Here is a 23,821-nt window from a genome sequence, read left to right as displayed (position 1 = left end):
TCTAAGTAGTATACTATTTTGTACCTGTTAATCTGTCAAGGGCCTAGATACTGTGAAAGTCCCGGAAAAAGTAATCACCTGCTGGTATTTTATTCCACTACTTCTTTAAGTGTACTGTAGCGGATTTTTCTGCCTTCATATGTGCATACCACATACCTACATCTAAGTAGTGTACAATTTTGTACCTTTTAATCTGTCAAGGGCCTAGATGCTGTGAAAGTACAGCCAAAAGTACTCACCGGCTGGTGTTGTACTCAAATACTTTTTTTAAGCGTACTGTAGTGCATTTTTCTGCCCTCATAAGTACGTATCACATACATACATCTAAGTAGTGTACTATTTTTTACCTGTTAATCTGTCAAGGGCCTAGATACTGTGAAAGGACAGCCAAAAGTATACACCTGCTGCTGTTCTAGACAAGTCCTGTCTTAAGCGTAGTAAAGCATATTGTACTCCCCTCATATATACACACTAAGTATATCAGGCAGAGGATGTGCACAGAGGAGTGGCAAAGGCCTAAATTCATTAGGCACAGGCAGAGGTTAACACGGTCATCTACTTCATCACAAGTGACATCTGATACCCCCCAGTAAACAGTCGGTGGGTTCCTCAGACACAACCCTCAGTTGGCATGGCCCAGGAGCAGTCCCTGTCCTCCCATTGCCTCTGTCCAATGCTGTTCCCTCCCCTAAAGAAGTAACTTATACTGTGGGCTTAGCTCCACTATTCAGTGAGGACTATCTAATAGAGGACAGTCAGCAGCTACTGCCCAGCCAAGAAGTGGAGGAGACATCTGCTGCTTCCTCCGCTAGGCGGGCATGTAGTGATGAGGAGAGTGACGTGGGAGGCGGTGTTGCCAGGGATCAGGGTCCGGAAGCAGATACTGTTGAGGAACCTGAGGAGGACATCAGTGTCGTGCAGACACTTGTTGATGATGATAAAACCGATCGCAATTGGGAGCCGGGTGAAGAAGGGGCTTCATCATCATCCGGGGTGAGGGTTGCCAGTGGCCCATGAGGCAGCAGCTGAGCCAGCAAGGTAGTAACATGCTTGGCAGTCAGCATAGTGGCAGAAATGGAAATTCAGGAGCCAAACGTGCCCGGGGGAGACCACCTGCTTCATGATAGCCTACCTTTCCGGGAGTTAGTGGAACTGGGGTTCCTGGAGACGGCAGCAGTAGCAGTCAATTAGTGCAGACTATTGGTGGGAAAAGCAGCTACTGGGTGGGGTGTCAGTTTTTTATCAAGTAACCGGAGGAGATTAACATAGCCACATGCAAGTTATGTCGGCAGAAGGTGAAGCGTGGCCAGGGTCCCAATGTTGGCACCACAGCACTGCGTCAACATATGCTGCGCCACCATAAAGCAGCCTGTGAGAACCGTGGCTCCAATGTAGTGGTCCAGCCTGCTGCATCACCCAGTGGCACGCCGCGCCCTCTTTCAGCTAGCCAAGGCTCCACCACCTCAGCCGAAGGGAGCTGTGTGTCATACCCTCCTTCTGTCGCTCCAGATGCTCATGCTCCTCCTACTTTTAGCCAGTTATTCCACCAGCAATCCATCGGCGAAGCCATTGCCAAGAGACAACAGTATACACCCACTCATCCAATGGTGCAGAAGCTGAATGTGCTCCTGTCCAAGTTGCTGGTGCTGCAGTCCTTCCCTTTTCAAGTGGTTGCCTCTGCACCTTTCAGAGAACTGATGGCTTGTGCCGAGCTGTGGTGGAGAGTGACAAGCCTTCATTTCTTTGTGAAGAAGGCAGTACCAGCCCTGCACAATTTTATGGAAGAGAAGATGGGCCAGTCCTTGAACCTGTCTGAAGCTGTAACTATGGTCAGGGACAGTACATGTCCTTTACGGCCCACTGGGTGAATGGGGTTCTTGCGCAGCCACAACACCAACTTGGACAGGTCACACCACTTTGTCCTCCACACTCTCAGGCCGTTGGTACTGCGATAGTGTGCGACTCTGCCCCTTCATCATCCACTGTGACCTCAGCCTCCACTGCACAGACAAGTCTCAGTGCCCCATCAGCATACCATGTGTGCAGGGCACAGCGGTGTCACGCTGTTCTTCACATGGTTTGCTTTGACGAACGGAGTCACACAGGGGAGGAACTACTAAAAGTCATTCATAAAGAAGTCGGAGCATGGCTTACTGGAAATGGGAACCATGGTGATTGACAACGGGAAGAACATCTCGTCTGCGCTGCGACAAGGAAGGCTGAGCCATGCGCCCTGCACGGCACACTTGTTCAATCTGGTTGTCAAGCGGTTCCTGAAGTGTTCCCCCCATTTGCAACACATCCTAACAATGGGAAGGAAACTTTGCATGTACTTCAGCCACTCATACACCGCAAAGCACACCCTCCTTGAGTTGCAGCGTCAGAACGGTATCCCCCAACATAGTCTGCTTTGCGGTGTTGCTACGCGTTGGAATTCCACCGTTCATATGTTGGACAGACTATACGAACAGAGGAAAGCCATCACCGATTTCTTGATGATCCAAGCGGATATGGGGACACCCTTGTGTAAGTTCAATGTCAACCAGTGGCAGCTCATACGTGATACCTGCCATTTGCTCAGGCCTTTGAGGAAGCCACATTATTAATCAGTCGCCAGGATTACAGGATGAACAACGTCATTCCACTTCTTCATTTCATACAACACTTGTTGGAAACAATGGCTGGTCAGGGTAATGGAGACGTGGCGCCTACATCTCATGGCCACATGAGCCCTGTTTCGCGTAATGGGTGGTTTTTCTAGTTATCTGACAGGAGAGGAGGAGCAGGAGCAGCCGGGTTATGAGGAAGGCAAGGCAGAGGACCCAGACACACCGTGGCAGTATGGAGTGGAGATGGAGTCAGGGAGTCCCTCCGAGTCACTTGCACAAATGGCACAATGCATGCTCACTTGTTTGCGTAGTGACCCCCGTATTGTCACCATTCGGCAGCGGGATGACTTCTGGCTCTTCACCTTATTGGACCCTCGCTACCGCCACAAAATGGGGCCTTTTTTACACCCACTAAGAGGGAGGACAAACTGACCTACTACAGAGACATCCTACATAGTCATTTGGCCGATACCAATCGGCGCCATCGTCCATCCTCTCGCAAGTCTGGCATACCTTCACATGCCCATGCCAACACACCTTCAAGATCCGCTGGACTTCTAGAAAGCCAAACTTGATTTGTGGCCGCAACTAGCAGAGTTTGCCCTGGAAAAGCTGTCCTGCCCGGCGAGTAGTGCGCCATCAGAGCGGGTGTTTAGTGCGGCAGGGCCGTAGTCACCCCAAGGAGAAATCATCTGTCCACGAAAAATGTGGAGAGACTGACCTTTGTGAAGATGAATCAGGCATGGATCAGCCAGGATTTCCACCCACCAATGTCTGATGCATCATAGTAGATTGACCCTGGTGCCACACCAACATTTCACAAATATGTATAGTGCCAAACAGATTTAAGGAGCTGCTCCCCAGTTACAAACATTCCCCCGCATCAGACATTTTTTCAGCCACCTTCGTCACCGGGTACTGGTATTGCCACTCACCGCACCACTCTGTCACCGGGTCACTTTCAGGACTCCTGAAGCTTCTGCTGCCACCTCCAGGCTGTCTCATTCTTCCACCATATGGTCTCCTCATCTGCCACCAACTCCAGGCTGTGCCATTCAGCCACTATATGGTCTCCTCATCTACCGCCAACACCAGGCTTTGTCATTCAGCCACTATTTGTTCTACTCATGCTGCCACCAACTCCAGGCAGTGTTATTCAGCCTCTATATGGTCTCCTCATCTGCCGCCAACTCCAGGCTTTGTCATTCAGCCACTATATGGTCTCCCCATCTGCTGCCAACTCCAGGCTGTGCTATTCAGCCACTATATGTTCTACTCATGCTGCTGCCAACTCCAGGCTGTGCTATTCAGCCACTATATGGTTTACTGATGCTGCTGTGCCTGGGAAATTACCTAAATAATTTTATGGTAGCAATAGCTACCATAAATCTTCAATTAAAATTTGAAAATTCATCTTTTAATCTTAGGGTTTGTGAAGCCCTATTGTCTCCTCATTTTGCCCCCAGCTCCAGGCTTTGTCATTCAGCCACTATATGGTTTACTGATGCTGCTGGCCCTGGGACATTACCTACAAATGTTTATGATAGCACTAGCTACCATAAATCTTCAATTTACATTTTTAAATTCATCTTTTAATTTTAGGGATTGTGAAGCCCTATTGTCTCCTCATGCTGCTGCCAGCTCCAAGCTGTGTCATTCAGCCCTATATGGTTTACTGATGTTGCTGAGCCAGTGAAATTACCTAAAAATTGTTATGGTAGCATTAGCTACCATAAATCTTAAATTTTAATATGAAAAGTCCTCTTTTAATCTTAGGGATTGTGAAGCCCTATGGTCTCCTCCTGCTGCCGCCACCTTCAGGCTGTCTCATTCAGCCACTATATGGTCTCTTTTGGGGTGCTAATTTCTGTGAAAATTTGCAGCTAGAATTTTTAGCCCTCTAATATCTTCAGAAAGTAAAACCATGTTTACTTAATAAAGCCAGCATAAAGTAAATATATTGTATATGTGAATCAATATGAAATAACAAAGTAGAATATGTCACGAAAAAACTATCTCAGAATTGGTACGATAGGTAAAAAGGTCAGGCCAGAATTGATTTGTCCTAAAGGGGTTAAGTCTTTATTTATTTATTGAGTATATCATCTTGTAACATATATTTCAGTGAGAACAAAAAGATGTATTACTGTTTTTAAACTTGATCAGTTGATACCAAGATATCCCCATACTCTGCAGGAGACCTGAAGGCTAATTCCCTTCTGTACACATAAACCTTACACATACACTGACCAACCATAACATTTTAACCCTACTCTTTTTTTTGGGCTATGTGCCTGTTAAACTCCATGGCATGAACACAGATGGCGCAGGAGAGTAGTAAGTAGGAGAAATAAGTAGTTTTTAGTTTTTTTTTACTTAAAGGGGTACTCTACTGGAAAACATTTTTTTTAATCAACTGGTGCCAGAAAGTTAAACAGATTTGCAAATTACTTCTATTAAAAAAATCTTAATCCTTCCAGTACTTATCAGCTGATGTATGTTCCACAAGAAGTTCTTTTCTTTTTGAATTTCCATTCTGCATGACCACAGTGCTGTCTGCTGACACCTCTGTCCATTTTGGGAACTGTACAGAGTAGGATCAAATCCCCATAGAAAACCTACCCTGCTCTGGACAGTTCCCAAAGTGGACAGAGGTGTCAACAGAGAACAATGTGGCCAGACAGAAAGGAAATTCAAAAAGAAAAGAACTTCCTGTGGATCATAACAGCAGCTGATAAGTACTGTAAGGATTAATATTTTTTATAGAAGTAATTTACAAATCTGTTTAACTTTCTGGCACCAGTGGAGTACACCTTGAATAAAAGGGTTATTAGGGACTTTTTTTTGGCAGGGGAAGTTATTTCAATAATTTTTTTTTTTCTTAATTACTTTGTGGTTTAGTAGTGGAAGTCGCCTGATAGATAACATCCAATAGAAAGCTCAGGGTTAGAATTAACCCATAAAAATAATTCCCACTTACCACTCACAGGTGCAAGCTTCTGTAGGTTGACCAGCACATGATCATAAGTACAGAGAGGGGTGTGCCCATTCTATTTCATCTTATCCATAGGCATGGGGACTGAGGGAAGGGCTTATTTGAGCCTGGCTGATATTCATCTACTCATGGGCTATCAAATCTTTGCTGTATATCTATTCTTGATATTACACTATACTATTGATTCTGATATTGATATAGCCAATGTTTTTGAAATGTCCCAGTACTGATGACTCCTGATTAACCCATTTTGCTTGAGGAATATGTGTCGAGACCTGTGATATAACTTTTTCTTGTTCTTTAAAGGGAATCTGTTTTATGCTTTCCAAACCATGTGCAGCATGAAACAGATGCAAAGAGTTCAATCCAGACACACTATCGTTTACTCTAAATTTCTTGGTCAGCCAGCCCTTAGAGGCGTGTCTCTCCCTATCTGTGTATAGGCGGAGAACAGCCACCATGAACCACCAAGTGACTAGTTACCTGGGTCCTGCACCTCTTTCACGTTGCCCGTGATTTGGGCAGCATAAAGTAGGTCAAATTCTAGAAACTTTTTATAGGTCGGTAGGTGCTACACTGTGAAGTTATCCCCTGTCCTGTATTCATGTGGTGATATAAAAAATTTTCTCCATAGCACTGCATGTTCCATGGAATTTATATATATATATCAGACTGTGTCCACATAATGATTTACACACTGTTGTCTATAGCACTGTGTCCACGTTTTGAGTTCTGTTCGTTCACAAGGATTTGGTAGGGTGTGGTAGCCCTACTGGGTGTCCCTCCTACCGGTCTAGGGGGGGGGTGTGGCTATGAGGTTCCTCACCTCCCTGCTATACCCCATGGCAACCTTGCTTCGTCAGGATGCAAAACTGGTTTTACTAGTTCCTTGGTAACAACCTGATTAACGTCTAGTTGTCCGCCGGGATCACTTTCGGTTCCAAAGTAGCTCCGGCGAAAGAGGACATTGTAACTGGAACTTTTCAGGTGCCTTTTGGCCCTTTTCAGGTGCCTTTTTTTATCTACATGTGTAATGTTCAGTCTATGTTTACTGTAAGACTTTAGATTTTACAGTCATTGCTTCCTATTCCCCAGCAGGTTAGTTTTCCTATTCATTTTAGATTTAAATAAAATAATAAAACATTTTGGGAAAAACACACACCCTAAAAGTCCAGCACTGGACGCAATCACTGCAAAGATCTCCACAGCCACCATGGATTTCCCTCGGGTGCTCAGATAAGCCGGGATCATGGCGATCCAGACACTGCAGAACAGCAGCATGCTGAAGGTGATGTACTTGGCCTCATTGAAAGTGTCCGGTAATGTCCTCACCATGAAAGCCAGAACAAAGCTCACCACTGCCAGGAACCCCAGATAACCCAACATGGAGTAGAACCAGATACCTGACCCTGTATTACACTGAATGATGATCTTCCCAGGATAAGACTGAGTGTCCAGGTCCTGGAATGGGGGAGAGATAGACAACCAGATAACACAGAGTACAACTTGAAAGGATAAACACAACATCACTATGGTATAGGGCAGCTTCACACTCAGCCATTTTCTCCAGGGGCTTCCTGGCTTTGCAGACTTAAAAGCAACACAAACCATAACAGTCTTGGCAAGAAGGGAAGAGATGGCTACTGAGAAGAAGACTCCAAAACTGGTTTCACATAATCTACAAGTGACATCACTGGGACGACCAAGAAATAAGAAGACAGAGAGGAAGCTGAGGAGGATGGAGACCAGGAGGAGATAACTCAGGTTCCTGTTATTAGCTTTAACAATAGGAGTGTCCCGGTAGAAAATAAATATTCCAAATATGGAGCCAGTCACAATACATCCGAAGATGGAGACACAGGAGAATACAGAAGCCATTGTGTCATTCTGGTAAGAGATGAAATCCATGACTTTGGGCAGGCATTGGTCTCTCTTCTCATTTGGCCATTCATCACTTGGGCATTTAAAGCAGATGTCAGAGTCTGTAGGAAGATTTCAGAAAAGATACATGTTAAAATGTTATATTACCTATCTATCTATTTATCTATCTCATATCTATTGATACAGTTGTTTTATCACATCCTTGGAGATGGAAAGTGAACCACCACAGGATGCTAGCAGGCAGCACTGGATGTGGAGTGTACGGAGGCTGGTGCGTTTTTTTTTTTTGGTCTGTTGATAGCTATTAAGTTCTAAATCATTAGAGGCAAGAGTTGTTTTTTTGGCCAAAAAAAGATGTCCGGTTGTTCTGGTCTATTAACTCATTATGATCCCATTATGAGCGCCGAGGTGTGCTCAGAGACTTGATACCATATAATGATCCGTCACATTCTCTGGAAGATAATATTTTCCTCAGTGAACAGAGGAAATCGTACCTGGAGCTTTCTTTGAATTTATTGCAAATATTTTAAAACGCAATCAAACCAAATATGAACAGACCACCTTATGTCTGTTTAAAGCCAAAACAGAGTTACAAATGCGGTTAAATGGAGAACATAATTTTTTTCTAAAAAACTGGAAAAGAGTTTTTTATCCGCACAAGCTTAAGCAGAGAAAATAGGATACATTTATCTGTGGCAAGGTTGATTCTGATCGTAGATTCGACTGCAGTAACCATAAACAGCAGAGTAGATATGCATGGTTCACTAAGAAACATTAAGAATTTTGGATGTCTGACTCAGACTCTAGTGTATCAGAAAGTCAGCCATTTACCTCACATGTTAAGAACTGGCAACAGGCTGCCTCACAGATCCTTCCTTTAGTAGGAGGATGTGCGGGGGTGCCGTAAGAAAACAATCGTGGGGCCAAAAAAAGGAAGCAAGTGTCCTGGAAGTAAGGCATGACACTGGTGAGCCCCCTATTTATAATGTTATAATTCTTACTAACATTAAATTAACGAATGACTGCAGTTCCCTATTGTCTAGGGCAGTGTTTCCCAACCTTTTTTGGCTCGGACATCCCATGAAAAAAATTTTTTTCGCAGGGCACTCCTACCGAAGTTGACGAGCAAAAAAAAAAAGAAAATAAAGAAAAAGGGAAAAAGCCAATGCAATACACAATATCTATTTATCTGTGGGTATGTAGATTATAGTGCTGTTTTACACAGCAACTCACAAATGACATCTTCTCTAATCAGTATTGTTACCTTTTCTTCTCCATCTGTTCTGGGCCATCATCACCACAATTCTTCACCATTTCACTGTTAAACCTGGGGCGTATAGATGTAAAGCGGTAAAAGAGGGGTGTAGAGGAGTGTACATGGGTGCCAGATGGGGTGTAGAGCATTGTACATTGGTGATAGATGGGTGTACATGGGTGACAGAGGGGAGTACAAGAGTGTACATGGGTGACAGGGGGGGGCGACATAGTAGGGGGTGATAGAGGGGTGTACATGGGTGACAGAGGGGTGTTGGGGGTGTAGAGGAGTGTACATGGGTGACAGAGGAGCGTAGAGGAGTGTACATGGGTAACAGAGGGGTGTAGAGGGGTGTACATGGGTGACAGAGGAGCGTAGAGGAGTGTACATGGGTAACAGAGTGGTGTACATGGGTGACAGAGGGGTGTAGAGGGGTGTACATGGGTGACAGAGGGGTATAGAGGAGTGTACATGGGTGACAGAGGGGTGAACATGAGTGACAGAAGGGTGTAGAGGAGTGTATGTGGATGATAGATGGGTGTACGTGGGTGACAGAGGGGTGTAGAAGAGTGTACATGGGTATCAGGGGCATAGGGTGTGACAGAGGAGTGTAGGGGGTGAAAGAGGAGTGTACATGGGTAACAGAGGGGTGTACATGGGTGTAGAGGGCTGATAGAGGGGTGTAGAGGAGTGTACATGGGTGACAAAGGGGTGTAGAGGAGTGTACATTGGTGACAGGAGTGTAGAGGAGTGTACATGGGTGACATAGGGGTGTACATGGGTGACAGGGGTGTAGAGGAGCGTACATGGGTGGTAGAGGGAGGTAGAGGGATTAACATGGGTGACATAGGGGTGTTCATGGGTGACAGAGGGGTGTAGAGGAGTGTACATGGGTGACAGAGGGGTGGACAGGAGTGACAAAATGGTAACATAGGGGTGGACAGGGGTTACAAAGGGACAGAGGGGTCAATAGGGGGTGGACATGGGTGATAAGGATGTGGTCAGAGGGGTGGACAATAGGGGATTAACATGGGTGACAGGGAATGGACAGGGGTGACAGAGGGGTGGATAGGGGAGTGGCCAAGGTGGACATGGATGACACGAGTGTGGACATGGGAGACAGGGGGTCAGAGTGGTGGATAGGGGTGACAAGGGGGTAAAAGCTTCCCGGGCCAGATCTTCTCTCGGGCAGGGCACCATTTTCAGCCTCACATACTGCGCCGCAAGGGCGGCGATCAGGTCACTGTTAATCATTAGGGGATAAGATGTGTAGGGGCGGAGTACCCCTTTAAGCATTAGAATGATATGAGTATCTTTTATAAGAATTAGCTGTTTCTTTCTTGCATTATTCTTTGTGCATGTGTTAGTCAGGTTTGTATATGATTGCCATAACATTGTGCTGAGGTGTTTCAGCCGCGCCAATGCCATGAGAATCAGTGAGCCAGAAGAAGCAGTCATCGTGAAACGCCATTGCTCTCTCTCTAATTTATTGGAATGTACTTGCTGTTTGTCAATACCCACAACCCCCTGAATAAGCGGGTCCACACATCGGGTGAGTGTCATCAACTTCATTATTCTACTGGTTAATTGTTGCTATATCTCTCATACAACTGAACACCCTCCTGAGACTATTGAGGTCAGCGGCTGTGCTGAGCCTGTGGTTAGATGTGACATGTGGTAAGATTGGAGTGTGCGGTGTTGGATGTGCTTTTTTTGGATAATTATATATATATATATATATATATATATATATATCAATCTATCAGAACTACCTCTATCACTGGTTGAGATTAGCCAATTAGGATCCAATTAGGAGCATGGACAGTGAACCAATGATATTTGGCCTCGCCATCCACACCCTCCTTGGGCTTGGCTATTTATACTACAGTCATTTACCCCATTCATTGCCTGTGATAGAGATCCTACTATTGTTACTGACTTTATATCTTCTAATTACTTATGTCTCAGAATTTTTTACCTTGGCTTGCTCTTTAAATATTCTCTTTCTAACTGATTTTGTACCTTGCTGCTATTTCCATTTTGACTTTATCTCCCTGACATCTCTTAACTGTCTGTCTGTTCATTCCCTGTTTTGGTATTCTGTTTAACACATTTTGCCCTGACCTGATCTCTTACTTTTTGTACTGTGTTTTGTTTCATTGTTTTGACTTACATGTAGCTATGTCCTGTACCTTAGTAGTGTAGGGACTGACACAATGGTTGGGGTCACTTTATTACGTAGCTTGGGAACCCAAAAGGCAGGGACAGAGGGTTTATGTCGATTCAGGGCCACACTTGTGTTTTTGCATTGTGACATTTACCCAACTGAAGGGATGGATGGTGTATGTCCTTTCAGAGCTGCACTTATTCCTGCCCAGCGTGATACATACTATGGGGAAAATTTACTTAGATTAGCATTTAACACAGCTATGGTCTCTTAATGAATCTGGTGTTGCTGTCTCAGCCACGCATGACGCATGTTGAAATTTACATATACACCAGGGATTGTCGCAGCCAGAGAAAGGAATCTACATCTTATTGTCATTTCAGTGAAAACTGCCTCCCCAGCTGTGCCTCACCAACAACCATGGGGTGCCTGATTATCTTTATCACCATTGGTAAGACAGTACTACAACAGACACTACCATGTACCAGTCATATTGGATATCTCTCCCTCAGAACATAGGACGCAGTCATAGCAGCAGGTATGGATTGTTGGTCTTGCTTTTTTCCGGCTTCCAGGTAAACAAGGGTCTGAGCATCGGGATACTGGGACCTAAATGAAAGGACAAGAACCTTTAGTAAATTGACAAAGACTAAATGTACATGTATGATAATAGTGATGAGATGACCTAGGAGGGTGAAGTACAGATAGTGGGGTGTCCATTCATGTGAAGTATATCCACCTGACATCACCATAGCAGCTAAATGGATAAGCCATAGACCCTGATGGTGGACAAATAACAATGGTCTACACTCAAAATCTTTCAAACATAGTTATTTCCTAATGGGAAATAAACAAATATGATGTTTAAAATGTTTAGTTAGCTCTTTCTCTAGAAATACAAGGTTTCTTATTTTTATGATAAAGGGAAATATTATATAGTTGGTAATTTTTTATTTTGTTACAAATGCAGGTTGGCAACACTGCGTGAACTATATTTTGTTCATAGAAAAGTCATATTATTTACATAAACGTAGTTTGTTTAGCTCTGGGAAGCCTATCTGCTCTTACTTCTCAGTGAATTGCTGTATTTGAAGTTCTAATGAACTTCTGAGGACATACCAATTGATGGAAGCACTCTCCGTGTTTGTCACTCAAAGTGCTACAATTGCTTGGAAGGAATTTGAGATGAGTGCAGAAAGTGGATCCTCAGCGACATATCACAACCTAACCCTTGGTAAACACAGAATGTGCCGGCGAATAAGAACCATTCAGCCCATCTAGTCCTCCAAATTTTCTGAATACTATGACTCGTCCCTTGCCCTATATTTTATGAAGGATAGGCAGAAGGCTATCCTTCATATAAGATAGGGCCAGTAACTATTGATAGTATTCAGAATATTGGGCAGGCTAGATGGGCTGAATGGTTCTTATCTGCCGGCACATTCTGTGTTTACCAAGAGTTAGGTTGTGATATGTCGCTGAAGATCCACTTTCTGCACTTTCATCTTGAATTCTTCCAAGCAATTGTGGCACTTCGAGAGACACTCAAACACTGATACACTGAAAGCACTTCCGCACGGTCAAAGTCGCAAACGTAAAAAAAGGAATGGGTATAGGGGTAAAGAGGAATGGGTATAGGGGTAAAGAGGACATTTTGAACTCACATGTGTTTCCTAAATTTATTTTCCAGGAATGGACGAAGGGTAGCTTTTGAAAATTGCAATTTTCAACCTATGCTCTGCTTCATTTTTCTGGGAACAACTAACATGTGACTCCGAATTGTCGCCTGGAAATACGACAGAGCTCAGCGAGAACTCTTCGCATTTGAGGCGGATGTTTGTTACGGACCTAACAGTTACATACATTCCGAGGAAAATACAAGAAAGGAGCACCCACATGTGAACCTATTAGAAACTACACCCCCTAGGGAAGGGGTGAAGTGGAGATTTGGAACAGACGGGTGTTCCCTTAATTTATTTTCCAGGAATGGATGAAGTGTACTATGGGGGAAAGAAAATTGCAATTTTAGTACTGATATGCCAATTATTTTTCCAGAATGATGACCCAGAGTACAGCCAAAAGTAAAAATGATGCCCGCCCCAAACCATATACTCTGAATCATCATTCTGGGAAGGGGATGTGTGGGGCCGTCCCTATTCTGTTACCTCAAATGCGCAACCCGCTCAGTTGGGGAGAGAGTGTTGCACATTTGAGGCAACGGCAAACCTCCAATGCTGTTGACTCTGTGTCCCATGACCCATTTTTTAGGGGGAAGAGAGAAAAAAAGATATTGGGGGTATTGGGAAAAAGTTTTTTTATTTATTTTTTTTTTTTTTTGGGGGGGGGGGGGGGGGTATAAAATTTAGGAGACAATGTACCCTGGACTGGTACATTGGAGTTGAATTTTGGGGAATGAAAATTAAGGCAAAGGATGGAAAATGTAGTACTCCATGGAAGTGTGATACTCCCTGAAGCAGTCTATGCAGAGGCCCAGATTATCTGGGCAAGTGTCGCATTGAGTGGTGGCGTCCTTCCGAATCCCCCACTCTGCATTTCTTCTGGGATCGTCCCTTCTTTCCAGTGTGGGGGATCACACCTGGAAAGTGTTGGCCGGGGACAATCTGGGGACCTGAAGTTCCAGAGGTGCTCTGACCCGCTCTTTGGCGGTCACCATAGATGAGGGCTTTTAGAACTTCCTCTTGGAACTCCAGGTATGTCCCTGTGTTGCCAGCGTACTTGTACAGTACAAAAGAGTTGTACATGGCAACCTGTACCATGTAGACCGCAACTTTTTTGTACCATACCTTTGTTTTCCGCATGGCATTATATGGCTTGAGGACTTGATCAGAAAGATCAACTCCCCCCATATATCGATTGTAGTCCAGAATACAATCGGGCTTGAGGATCAGTCCCACGGTACCTCGCACAGGGACAGGGGTGCTGCCATTCCTATGAATAGTGGTGAGCATAAGGACATCCCTCTTGTCCTTATACTGGACCAACAACAGGTTCTCATGGGAAAAGGCACGGGACTCACCCGGGGGATAGGAGTCTGCAGGGGATAGGAAGGAAGGCCTCTTTGATTCTTCCGGACTGTCCCACAAGCAACCGTGGATCTGGAGGCGAGGGATATGAAGAGAGGGAGACTAGTATAAAAGTTATCCACATAAAGGTGGTAACCTTTATCTAGCAATGGGTGCATAAGGCCCCAAACGATTTTAACGCTAACACCCAGAGTGGAGGAACAATCAATGCGGGAATCTCATCCCTCATACACCATAAACTTGCAAGTGTACCCGGAGGTGTTCTCGCAAAGTTTATACATCTTTACGCCATACTGCGCCCGCTTGGTAGGGATGTATTGCCGGAAGCTGAGTCTCCCCTTAAAGCTGATGAGAGACTCATCAATAGCGACCTCCCTTCCATGGACATAGGCCTCCCAAAACCTGGCCCGAAGTGATTGATGACCGGCCTGATTTTATACAGGTGGTCATACGCGGGATCAGTTCGGGGGGGACATGCCCCATTATCAGCATAATGCAAACATTTCCGAATGGCCTCGAACCGGGAACGTGCCATGGCCATATTGTAGAGCGGGGTCTGGTAAAAGACGTCCCCACTCCAATATTGCCTGACACTGGGTTTTTTAACTAGACCCATATGCAGCGCAAGGCCCCAAAAGGTCCTCATTTTGGCTGCATCGACTGGAGTCCAGCCGCCGGGTCTAGCTAAAAATGAGCCCGGGTTAGCGGCAACGAACTGTTGGGCATACATATACGTCTGTGTAACCATTAGATTAACAAAGTCGTCACTGAAAAAATTACCGAAAAAGTCCTTTTCAGTGAACCCGGCGATGTTAATCTTGATTCCTGAGTCGCCAACAAACTCAGGAATCACGGGCTCATGGTCCGCTGGCTCAGCCCAGACAAGTTCTCCGGTACAAGGTATCAGTGACCTTGTCAGGGGGGCTTCACTAGTATGAGTGCCAGGGGGACTCATACTAGCATGGGGCACAGGGTCAAGGACAGAGGAGCTTTGCGGCGCCGCACGGTGGCGTCTCCGCCGCCTTGGTGGCTCATCATGAGAACTAGATGATGAGGAGGACGATGAAATAAGGAAGGTGGGGTCTTCATCGTCCTCTGAGCTGCTCTCGGTGTCGGAGGCAATTATGGCATATGCCTCCCCCGCTGAAAACGCTCTGCGGGCCATTTCCCTACTCTAATGGGGATGGGGGTGTGTGTGTGTGTGTGTGGGGGGGGGGAAACTTTATTGGTGTATGTGCTGTGTGTGGTGTGGTGCGAAACTACCTCCCTAACCCGCCCTAACCCTCCCTAACCTAACTAAACTAACCCGCCCTGACAGAAAAAAAATAGGGGACTTTAAAAAAAAAGGGACTTCTAGCGCAAAAAAGCCCTGCGCAAAAAAAAAGTGTTTATCTAATCACTGATTAGCGCTTGTGCGCTTTTTTTTAACCCTATCCTGTCCCTACCTAAATCTAAAGCTAACCCTGGGGATTTCTGTGCCAAGGGGCCACAGAAAGGAGGCAAGGGGCACTTTTTTTTACAGTGAGGGGATGGTGGCAGCACGGGGCTCCGTCCTGCTCGTCAGATGGCGGGCAGAAATGGCGGGCAGAACGGAGCAACATGCTCCTAGCCCCCACCATCCCCTCCCATTACACTGTGATTGGTGTGGCCACTTTGGCCACCCAATCACAACTGTACTGAGGGGGGTGGCCACAATGCCAGCCCCCAGTACAGCACGGATGGTGATTGGTGGTGTATATTACACCACCAGTCACCATCTATATCCGGGTCACAGGGTCACACGTGACCCTGATGACGCGGAATAGCTGCAGAACGCCGGTTAATACTTAAGGCGTCAGCGATCGCCGTTATAGGAGGTCCTCCGGACCTCCTCCGGCACACTGCCGGGATGTCTGCTGATTGAAATCAGCAGACATCCGGCTCCGATACCCACCCCGTGAGCGGCGGGGAACGGAATCGCAGCACATCGCTCGTCTGAATTGATAAGCGATGTGCTGCGATCGTGGACATGGGGGGTGATGATGACCCCACTGGGTGATATGCCGAGATGCCTGCTGAACGATTTCAGCAGGCATCCGGCTCAGGTCCCCAACCGGCTAACGGTGGGGACCAGATTTCCCACGGGCATATGGATACGCCCTGTGTCCTTAAGGACTCGGAATGCAGGGTGTATCCATACGCCCTGTGTCCTGAAGAGGTTAAGGGGTTAATGATTAGATACTGTATGGCTATTTTGTGGCCAACATTCTTGAGGGATAGTGGAGAAGATCTGACACCTTTGGATATTTGCTTGTGGATCATACTGGAGAGCGGAGGTGATTCTGCAGCCAACACCATGAGCAACTCATCAGAATTAGGATTTGGAGCCTTGCTGCCTCTTTTGGCGAGTAAGTGGAGCTTATATAAGGCTTCTTACCTTCTGTGTGTCCTTCCAGGTTATAGACTGGGGATTCATGTAAAGCTCTTGACCACTGATCGCCCAAGGTGTAAAATTTCCCACTTCGACCATTTGTACATCCATATGTGTGGTCTCATTTCTATATATCCACTGTATTATCTTATATGGATGTACGGCTTCTCCTTGGTCAGAAAAGTAATATGAAGGTCTCATTGGATCCAGTGAACTCTTCATCGTCTGTATATAGCGCTGTAACTTCCGTCTGTGTTGTATAAGTCCAGTTATTGGATTTCCTTGATATTTGTCTTTTATATATAATAACATTTCATGTAGAGCTTTTGCCAGAATTTGTACTGCAGAATACAAGCTTGAAGAGACCCCCGAGGAGAGGTAAGTCCTCAGGCTTGGCAAAGTATCATTTATACTTTTGTTAAATATTTCATCAGTAATAGTATATGTAATGAAGGAAACGTTATCCTCATTTCTAGCTATTATATCTAATTGTATCCAGAATATCTCATCATTGTAGATATTGGGAAGTTTTCTGTAGTTTTCCACAAAATTTTCCACTCCAAGAAAAGGTTGTAAGAAGTCCACTGCGAAACTTCCATTTAATGCTAGATATGGGTATTCTGCAGTGATGCGACTGAAAGCCCAGGATGGAGGGAGGATGAGAGTTTTGTTTAAAATTTCAAAATCAGAAACAAGTAGTAGTACATACTTTCCATAATCTGAGTAGGTCCCACATACTATAATGACACTGACTTGTGGATTCTGTAAGTTTTGGGAAGTCTGCTCATTATTGAGGACATTTTTCTCTGATAGTGTTATGGTGAAGGCGACACAGATCCCGTGCTCTCTCATGTACTTTGTTAGTATCTGTAGTTCATTCTCTCCCGCATCATCATCCGATACTAAAATCCCAACCCAGGTCCAGCCAAAGCGCTTCAATAGTTTGGTTATTACCATATTGTGGACGTGGTGACTTTGGACTGTGCGGAAAACATGTGGATAGATGCGTCTATCAGATAGTGAGTGGTCGGTGGCTCCATAGCTGATCTGCAAAACACAGAGGGAAACTAACATGTCCCAACTACTATATGGGGTATAAAGAGGGCCTTACTACTAGATGGAATCAGAGAGGAAGCCTAACTATGATATGGGAGCACAGAGGGACCATAACTAATATATGGATACAGAAAGTATTTTAGGGGCATTTTTTATTATGATGGCACAGATGGGGTCTAACAATTGTTTGGGACACAGAAAAATCCTTACTTATAGGTGGCACAGATGGGCCTTAACTATAATGTAGGAAGGATTGAGTTGGCCTAATTACTATTAGGAAGTGCAGTGGGGGATTACCTATTAAGTGGGTGTACAGAGGGGGCATATGGAGGCCTAATTATTATGTGGGGGTACAAGGTAGCTAATTACAGTTTGGTCGTACAAAAGGGGCTTAAGTGCCATGTGTGGTGTGTCCTGTGGATAAGTGTCTGATTGCGAGGTGTCCCACTGTTGGGACCCCCTTTGATCTCTTGTATGCGGCCCCGGCTCTGCCGCTCCATGTATCTCTATGGGAGAGGCGGAGATTCAGCGATAGTGTATCCTCGACTCTCCCGAGCTTAGTGGAGGGGGCATGTTTGTTGATCTCAGTGAGGTCCACAACATGAAAATTAGCTGCACAGAGCTGCGGCAATGCAAGGTCACCGTACAGGAGATCGCGGTCACCCTCCCCCACCCCGATCAGACAATTATTCCCTATGGGAATAAGTTGTATATTGCTGCAGAACTAACTAAATTAGCAATCAACAATTATTTTAAGTACAGCTATTAATTATACTTCAATAAAAATGGAAAAAATATTATAACATAATTTTTAACAAAGTGTTTTTATGCAAGTATTCCATTTTTGCCTTCAGTATTTCTAATACCTGAGGATATCCATATAGTCCAAGGATTTGTGCTGCTGAGATAGTGGTAGACGAGTGTCGATCTCCAATGATACCAACCAGCTGACCATGGCTCCTACAGGAGTAATTCGGTATCATCTTCCCTTGGCCAGATAGAAGATATAAAACACGTTGTGCGGCCAAACTTACATCTAGGCATGAATCATAAAGATGATATCCCAGGGTAATATTGGGTAAGATGTCAGGATTCAGGTTTATATTATCAATGGCAAGGAATAAAATCAGAGAATGTATAAATCCTTGTACATCTGGCCTATAAATAGATAAATGTATATAAAGATGAGTGATTGACTAGAGATCTGGTCTTGAAATATTTCTGTTGATTCTTCATTAGCTTTATCTTATATAATGCAATAAAATTTATTTGCCCTCTTGCTTGTTTTTAATATTTTTCTTTACATTTACTTCAAACAGGATCATATATAGCACAAGTCTAAAATCTACACAAAAACAGGTAAGTTAAATAGTTACACAGTTCATAAGGTTGAAAAAACAGAGTCCATCGGGTTCTAACTAAGTTGATCTAGAGGAATTTTCCTTTTCCTTTCCTTCTTCTTTCCTTTAATCCCAAAAATCTACCAAAAAAAAAATTATTTTTAAAAATAATTTTCTTTTCCCTATCTCTTTCTCTCCTCTTCACCTCTCCCCGCATCTCTCAATTCATTTTAACAATCACTCCCTTTTTACTCTCTCTCTCTTTCTCTCTCTTTTTTTCCTCCTTCTTTCCTTTTCTTCCTCTTCTCCCCTTTTATTCTCTCTTTTCCTTCATTTATCTTATCATAATCACCTGATAATTCTCCTTCCCCAACTCGCCAGGCCGAAACTAAGCCCTCTCGGTAACCAGCCTCAACCTGACTATCCCAACTCCATCACCAGATGGGTGTAAAACCCACCCACCACCTTTTTCTAAATAGTCAACGTTCTTACACTTATTCAGAAAGACTAACTGTGATGCATGAAAATACATTCGAAAGTCCGGTACTGACAATCCTCCATAATTTTCATCTCTCATCATATACTCTAACTTAATCCTAGGTCTTCTCCCAACTCCAAATAAAATCTCTTACTACAGATTCAAATTTTTTTTTAAATCCTTTCTCCTAGCCATATTGGACTGTTTGTGAGGATAAACAGCACTTGGGGCAATCTTAACCAAATGTATTCTGTCCGCCATACTCAGGGGAAGACCACACCAGATCTTACACTTAGTCTTAATCTTTTGCAACAAAGGTTTCAAATTAAATTCTACATATCTACTCACATCTCTTGCAATCTGGATCCCCAGATATCTAAAGGAATCATGCTCTCCTAATACCTTTATATTTGGATGGGTAACTTCATTGTTTAAGAGCATCAATATAGTCTTATCCCAGATTCTGGCCAAACTCCTCTATCACCTTAATCATCTTATCTAAATTTCCCCCTGTATTAGCCAAATATATGAGGATGTCGTCCGCGAACAGTGAAATTTTGTCCTCTCCCGGCCGCCCCCCCTGCATCCTAAGCCCTTCAACTCCTTCATGCTCCCGATCTTTCTCGCAAGTGGTTCAATGTACAGGGCAAAGATGTGGGGAGAGGGAGAAAGGACACCCCTGTCTCGCTCCTCTGGTCAACATAAAACTTTCTGTTTCGGAGTCATTGACCAAAACTGACGCCCTGGGGTGTTTATACAGTATCTCATCCATCTTATAAAAAATGTTCCTACCCCAAAACCCTCCAAAAACCTTCCACAGATATGGCCACTCCAAATGCTTTAACCATGTCAAGTGACAGAATAGAGTGGCCCCGCCCAGTCTCTTCCTACAAATTGGCAAATAACCTCACATTATCAGCCGTAGAGTAGCCCCTTCTAAACCCACACTGATCATCTATCATCATTTTTGGTGCCAGGTACTGTACACAGTATTCCATGAGTGGTCTGACTAGTGATTTGTACAGTGGTAGAATAATTTCCTTGTCATGGGTATCTATGCCCCTATTGATGCACCCTATGATTTTATTTGCCTTGGAAGCAGCTGCCCGACACTGGTCACTACAGTTAAATTTCCTATTAACTAAAACTCCTAAGTCCTTTTCCAGGTCAGTCGTCCCAAGTGTTCTCCCTTTTAATACATAATCCCAGCACTGATTTTTCTTCCCCATGTGCATTACCTTACATTTATCCGTGTTGAACTTCATTTGCCACTTCCCAGCCCGAACCTCCTACCTATCCAGATCCATTTGTAACAGTGCACTGTCCTCTATTGTGTTTACCGCTTTACAGAGTTTAGTATCATCTGCAAAGATTGCTACTTTACTATACAATCCCCCAACAAGGTCAATAATAAATATATTAAATAGAAAAGGACCCAAAACTGACTAGTAACAGTCACCCAATCAGAATAAGTACCATTAACCCCTTAAGGACTCAGCCCATTTGGGCCTTAAGGACAATTTTATTTTTTATTTTTTGTTTTTCCCTCACCGCCTTCAAAAAATCATAACTCTTTTATATTCTCATCCACAGATTAGTATGAGGGATTTTTTTGCGTGCGACCAGTTGTCCGTTGTAATGTCATCACTCACTTTACCATAAAATGTATGGCAACAAAAAAAATACTATTTGTGTGGGGAAATTAAAAAGAAAACCGCAATTTTGCAAATTTTGGAAGGTTTTGTTTTCATGCCGTACAATTTACAGTAAAAATTATATGTGTTCTTTATTCTTTGGGTCAATACGATTAAAATGATACCCATGATAACATACTTTTCCATTACTACTGCACTTGAAAAAAAGTCTTATCCCAGATTCTGGGCAAACTCCTCTATCACCTTAATCATCTTATCTAAATTTTCCCCTGTATTGGCCAAATATATGAGGATGTCGTCCGCGAACAGCAAAATTTTGTCCTCTCCCCCCCCCCCCCCCCCGACTTCCAAAGCCCTTCAACTCATTCATGCTCCCGATCTTTCTCGCAAGTGGTTCTATGTACAGGGCAAAGATGTGGGGAGAGGGAGAAAGGACACCCCTGTCTCGCTCCTCTGGTCAACATAAAACTTTCTGTTTCGGAGTCATTGACCAAAACCGAGGCCATGGGGTGCTTATACAGTATCTCATCCATCTTATAAAAAATGTTCCTACCCCAAAACCCTCCAAAACCTTCCACAGGTATGGCCACTCCACTCTGTCAAATGCTTTAACCACGTCAAGTGACAGAATGGAGTGGCCCCGCCCCTTCTCTTCCTGCAAATTGGCAAATAACCTCACAATATCAGCTGTAGAGTAGCCCCTTCTAAACCCACACTGATCATCACAGTTGTCCGTTGTAATGTCATCACTCACTTTACCATAAAATGTATGGCAACCAAAAAAATACTATTTGTGTGGGGAAATTAAAAAGAAAACCGCAATTTTGCAAATTTTAGAAGGTTTTGTTTTCATGCCGTACAATTTACGGTAAAAATTATATGTGTTCTTTATTCTTTGGGTCAATACGATTAAGATGATACCCATGATAACATACTTTTCCATTACTACTGCACTTGAAAAAAAGTCTTATCCCAGATTCTGGGCAAACTCCTCTATCACCTTAATCATCTTATCTAAATTTTCCCCTGTATTGGCCAAATATATGAGGATGTCGTCCGCGAACAGCAAAATTTTGTCCTCTCCCCCCCCCCCCCGACTTCCAAAGCCCTTCAACTCATTCATGCTCCCGATCTTTCTCGCAAGTGGTTCTATGTACAGGGCAAAGATGTGGGGAGAGGGAGAAAGGACACCCCTGTCTCGCTCCTCTGGTCAACATAAAACTTTCTGTTTCAGAGTCATTGACCAAAACCGAGGCCATGGGGTGCTTATACAGTATCTCATCCATCTTATAAAAAATGTTCCTACCCCAAAACCCTCCAAAACCTTCCACAGGTATGGCCACTCCACTCTGTCAAATGCTTTAACCACGTCAAGTGACAGAATGGAGTGGCCCCGCCCATTCTCTTCCTGCAAATTGGCAAATAACCTCACATTATCAGCTGTAGAGTAGCCCCTTCTAAACCCACACTGATCATCACAGTTGTCCGTTGTAATGTCATCACTCACTTTACCATAAAATGTATGGCGCAACCAAAAAAATACTATTTGTGTGGGGAAATTAAAAAGAAAACCGCAATTTTGAAAATTTTGGAAGGTTTTGTTTTCATGCCGTACAATTTACGGTAAAAATGACATGTGTTCTTTATTCTTTGGGTCAATACGATTAAAATGATACCCATGGTAACATACTTTTCCATTACTGTTGCACTTAATGGAAAAAATTGCTAACTTTTTAACCAAATTAGTATGTTTAAAATCCCGATAACTATCCCTATAAGACCTATAACTTTTTCATTTTTCTGTAAGCGGCGGTATGAGGGCTCATTTTTTGTGCCAATATCTTTACTTTTTTATTGATACCATATTTGCTTATATAAAACTTTTAATACATTTTTTATCAATTTTTTGGGGAATAAAATGTTATAAAAAAGCAGCAATTTAGTATTTTTTTCTTTGCGTTCACACCATTCACCGTACTGTATCATTAACATTTTATTTTAATAGTTTGGATATTTACGCACATAGCGAAACCAAATATGTATATTACTTTTTGGGGGTGAAATAGGGAAAATTGGACAATTTACGTTTTTATTGGGGGAGGGGGTTTTCACTTTTTTTTTTACTTTTTTTTTTTACACTTTAATAGTCTCCATAGGGGCATAGGACATAGCACTGATCAGTATTATCGGTCATCTTCTGCTCTGGTCTGCTCGATCGCAGACCAGAGCAGAAGACCCGTGGAAGGCAGCGGAGGCAGGTGCGGGGACCTTAGTCTGCCGTTGTGGATGATTGTATCGCCGCTACGGGTGATCCAATCATCCATTTTAGTGACCGCAATGCTGCAGATGCCGTGATCTGTATTGATTACGGCATATGAGGGGTTAATTGCGGACATCCATGCGATCGCGGATGTCGGCCATAACCGGCGGGTCCCTGGCTGCTATCAGCAGCCGGGACCTGCATCGCATGATCCGGGCATCGCTCCGCTGCTCGCGGTTATGTATAGGATGTAAATGTACGTCCTGGTGCCTTAACCCCTTAAGGACTCAGGATTTTTACGCTTTTGCACTTTCGTTTTTTCCTCCTTACCTTTTAAAAATCATAACCCCCTCAATTTTCCACCTAAAAATCCATATTATGGCTTATTTTTTGCGTCACCAATTCTACTTTCCAGTGACATTAGTCATTTTACGGCGAAATGGAAAAAAAAAAATTGTACGACAAAATCGAAGAAAAAACGCCATTTTGTAACTTTTGGGGGCTTCCGTTTCTACGCAGTGCATATTTCGGTAAAAATGACACCTTATCTTTATTCTGTAGGTCCATACGGTTAAAATGATACCCTACTTATATAGGTTGGATATTGTCGTACTTCTGGAAAAAATCATAACTAAATGCAGGAAAATTTATACGTTTAAAAATGTCCTCTT

General features: G+C 43.8%; 1 protein-coding gene across 3 annotated transcripts in view; it reads right to left on the bottom strand.

The window, feature by feature from the left end:
• Nucleotides 1-5,397: 5,397 nt before the first annotated feature.
• LOC130301200 (zinc finger protein OZF-like) overlaps nucleotides 5,398-23,821 on the bottom strand; it is a 53,865-nt gene continuing 35,441 nt past the window's right edge. For all 3 annotated transcript variants that reach the window (XM_056551627.1, XM_056551609.1, XM_056551614.1), the window contains 3 exons: nucleotides 16,368-17,408; nucleotides 11,393-11,516; nucleotides 5,398-7,586 (listed from right to left, as the gene is read on the bottom strand). In XM_056551627.1, coding sequence (XP_056407602.1) covers nucleotides 6,679-7,586; nucleotides 11,393-11,516; nucleotides 16,368-17,408 — 2,073 coding nt within the window. In that variant the 3' untranslated portion in view covers nucleotides 5,398-6,678. The remainder of the gene's footprint in view (nucleotides 7,587-11,392; nucleotides 11,517-16,367; nucleotides 17,409-23,821) is intronic.

The sequence above is a fragment of the Hyla sarda genome, chromosome 1 (genome assembly GCF_029499605.1).
Source record: "Hyla sarda isolate aHylSar1 chromosome 1, aHylSar1.hap1, whole genome shotgun sequence".
Lineage (NCBI taxonomy): Eukaryota > Metazoa > Chordata > Amphibia > Anura > Hylidae > Hyla > Hyla sarda.
Note: the sequence above shows the minus strand (reverse complement) of the source record. Positions and strands in the feature narration are given on the sequence as shown.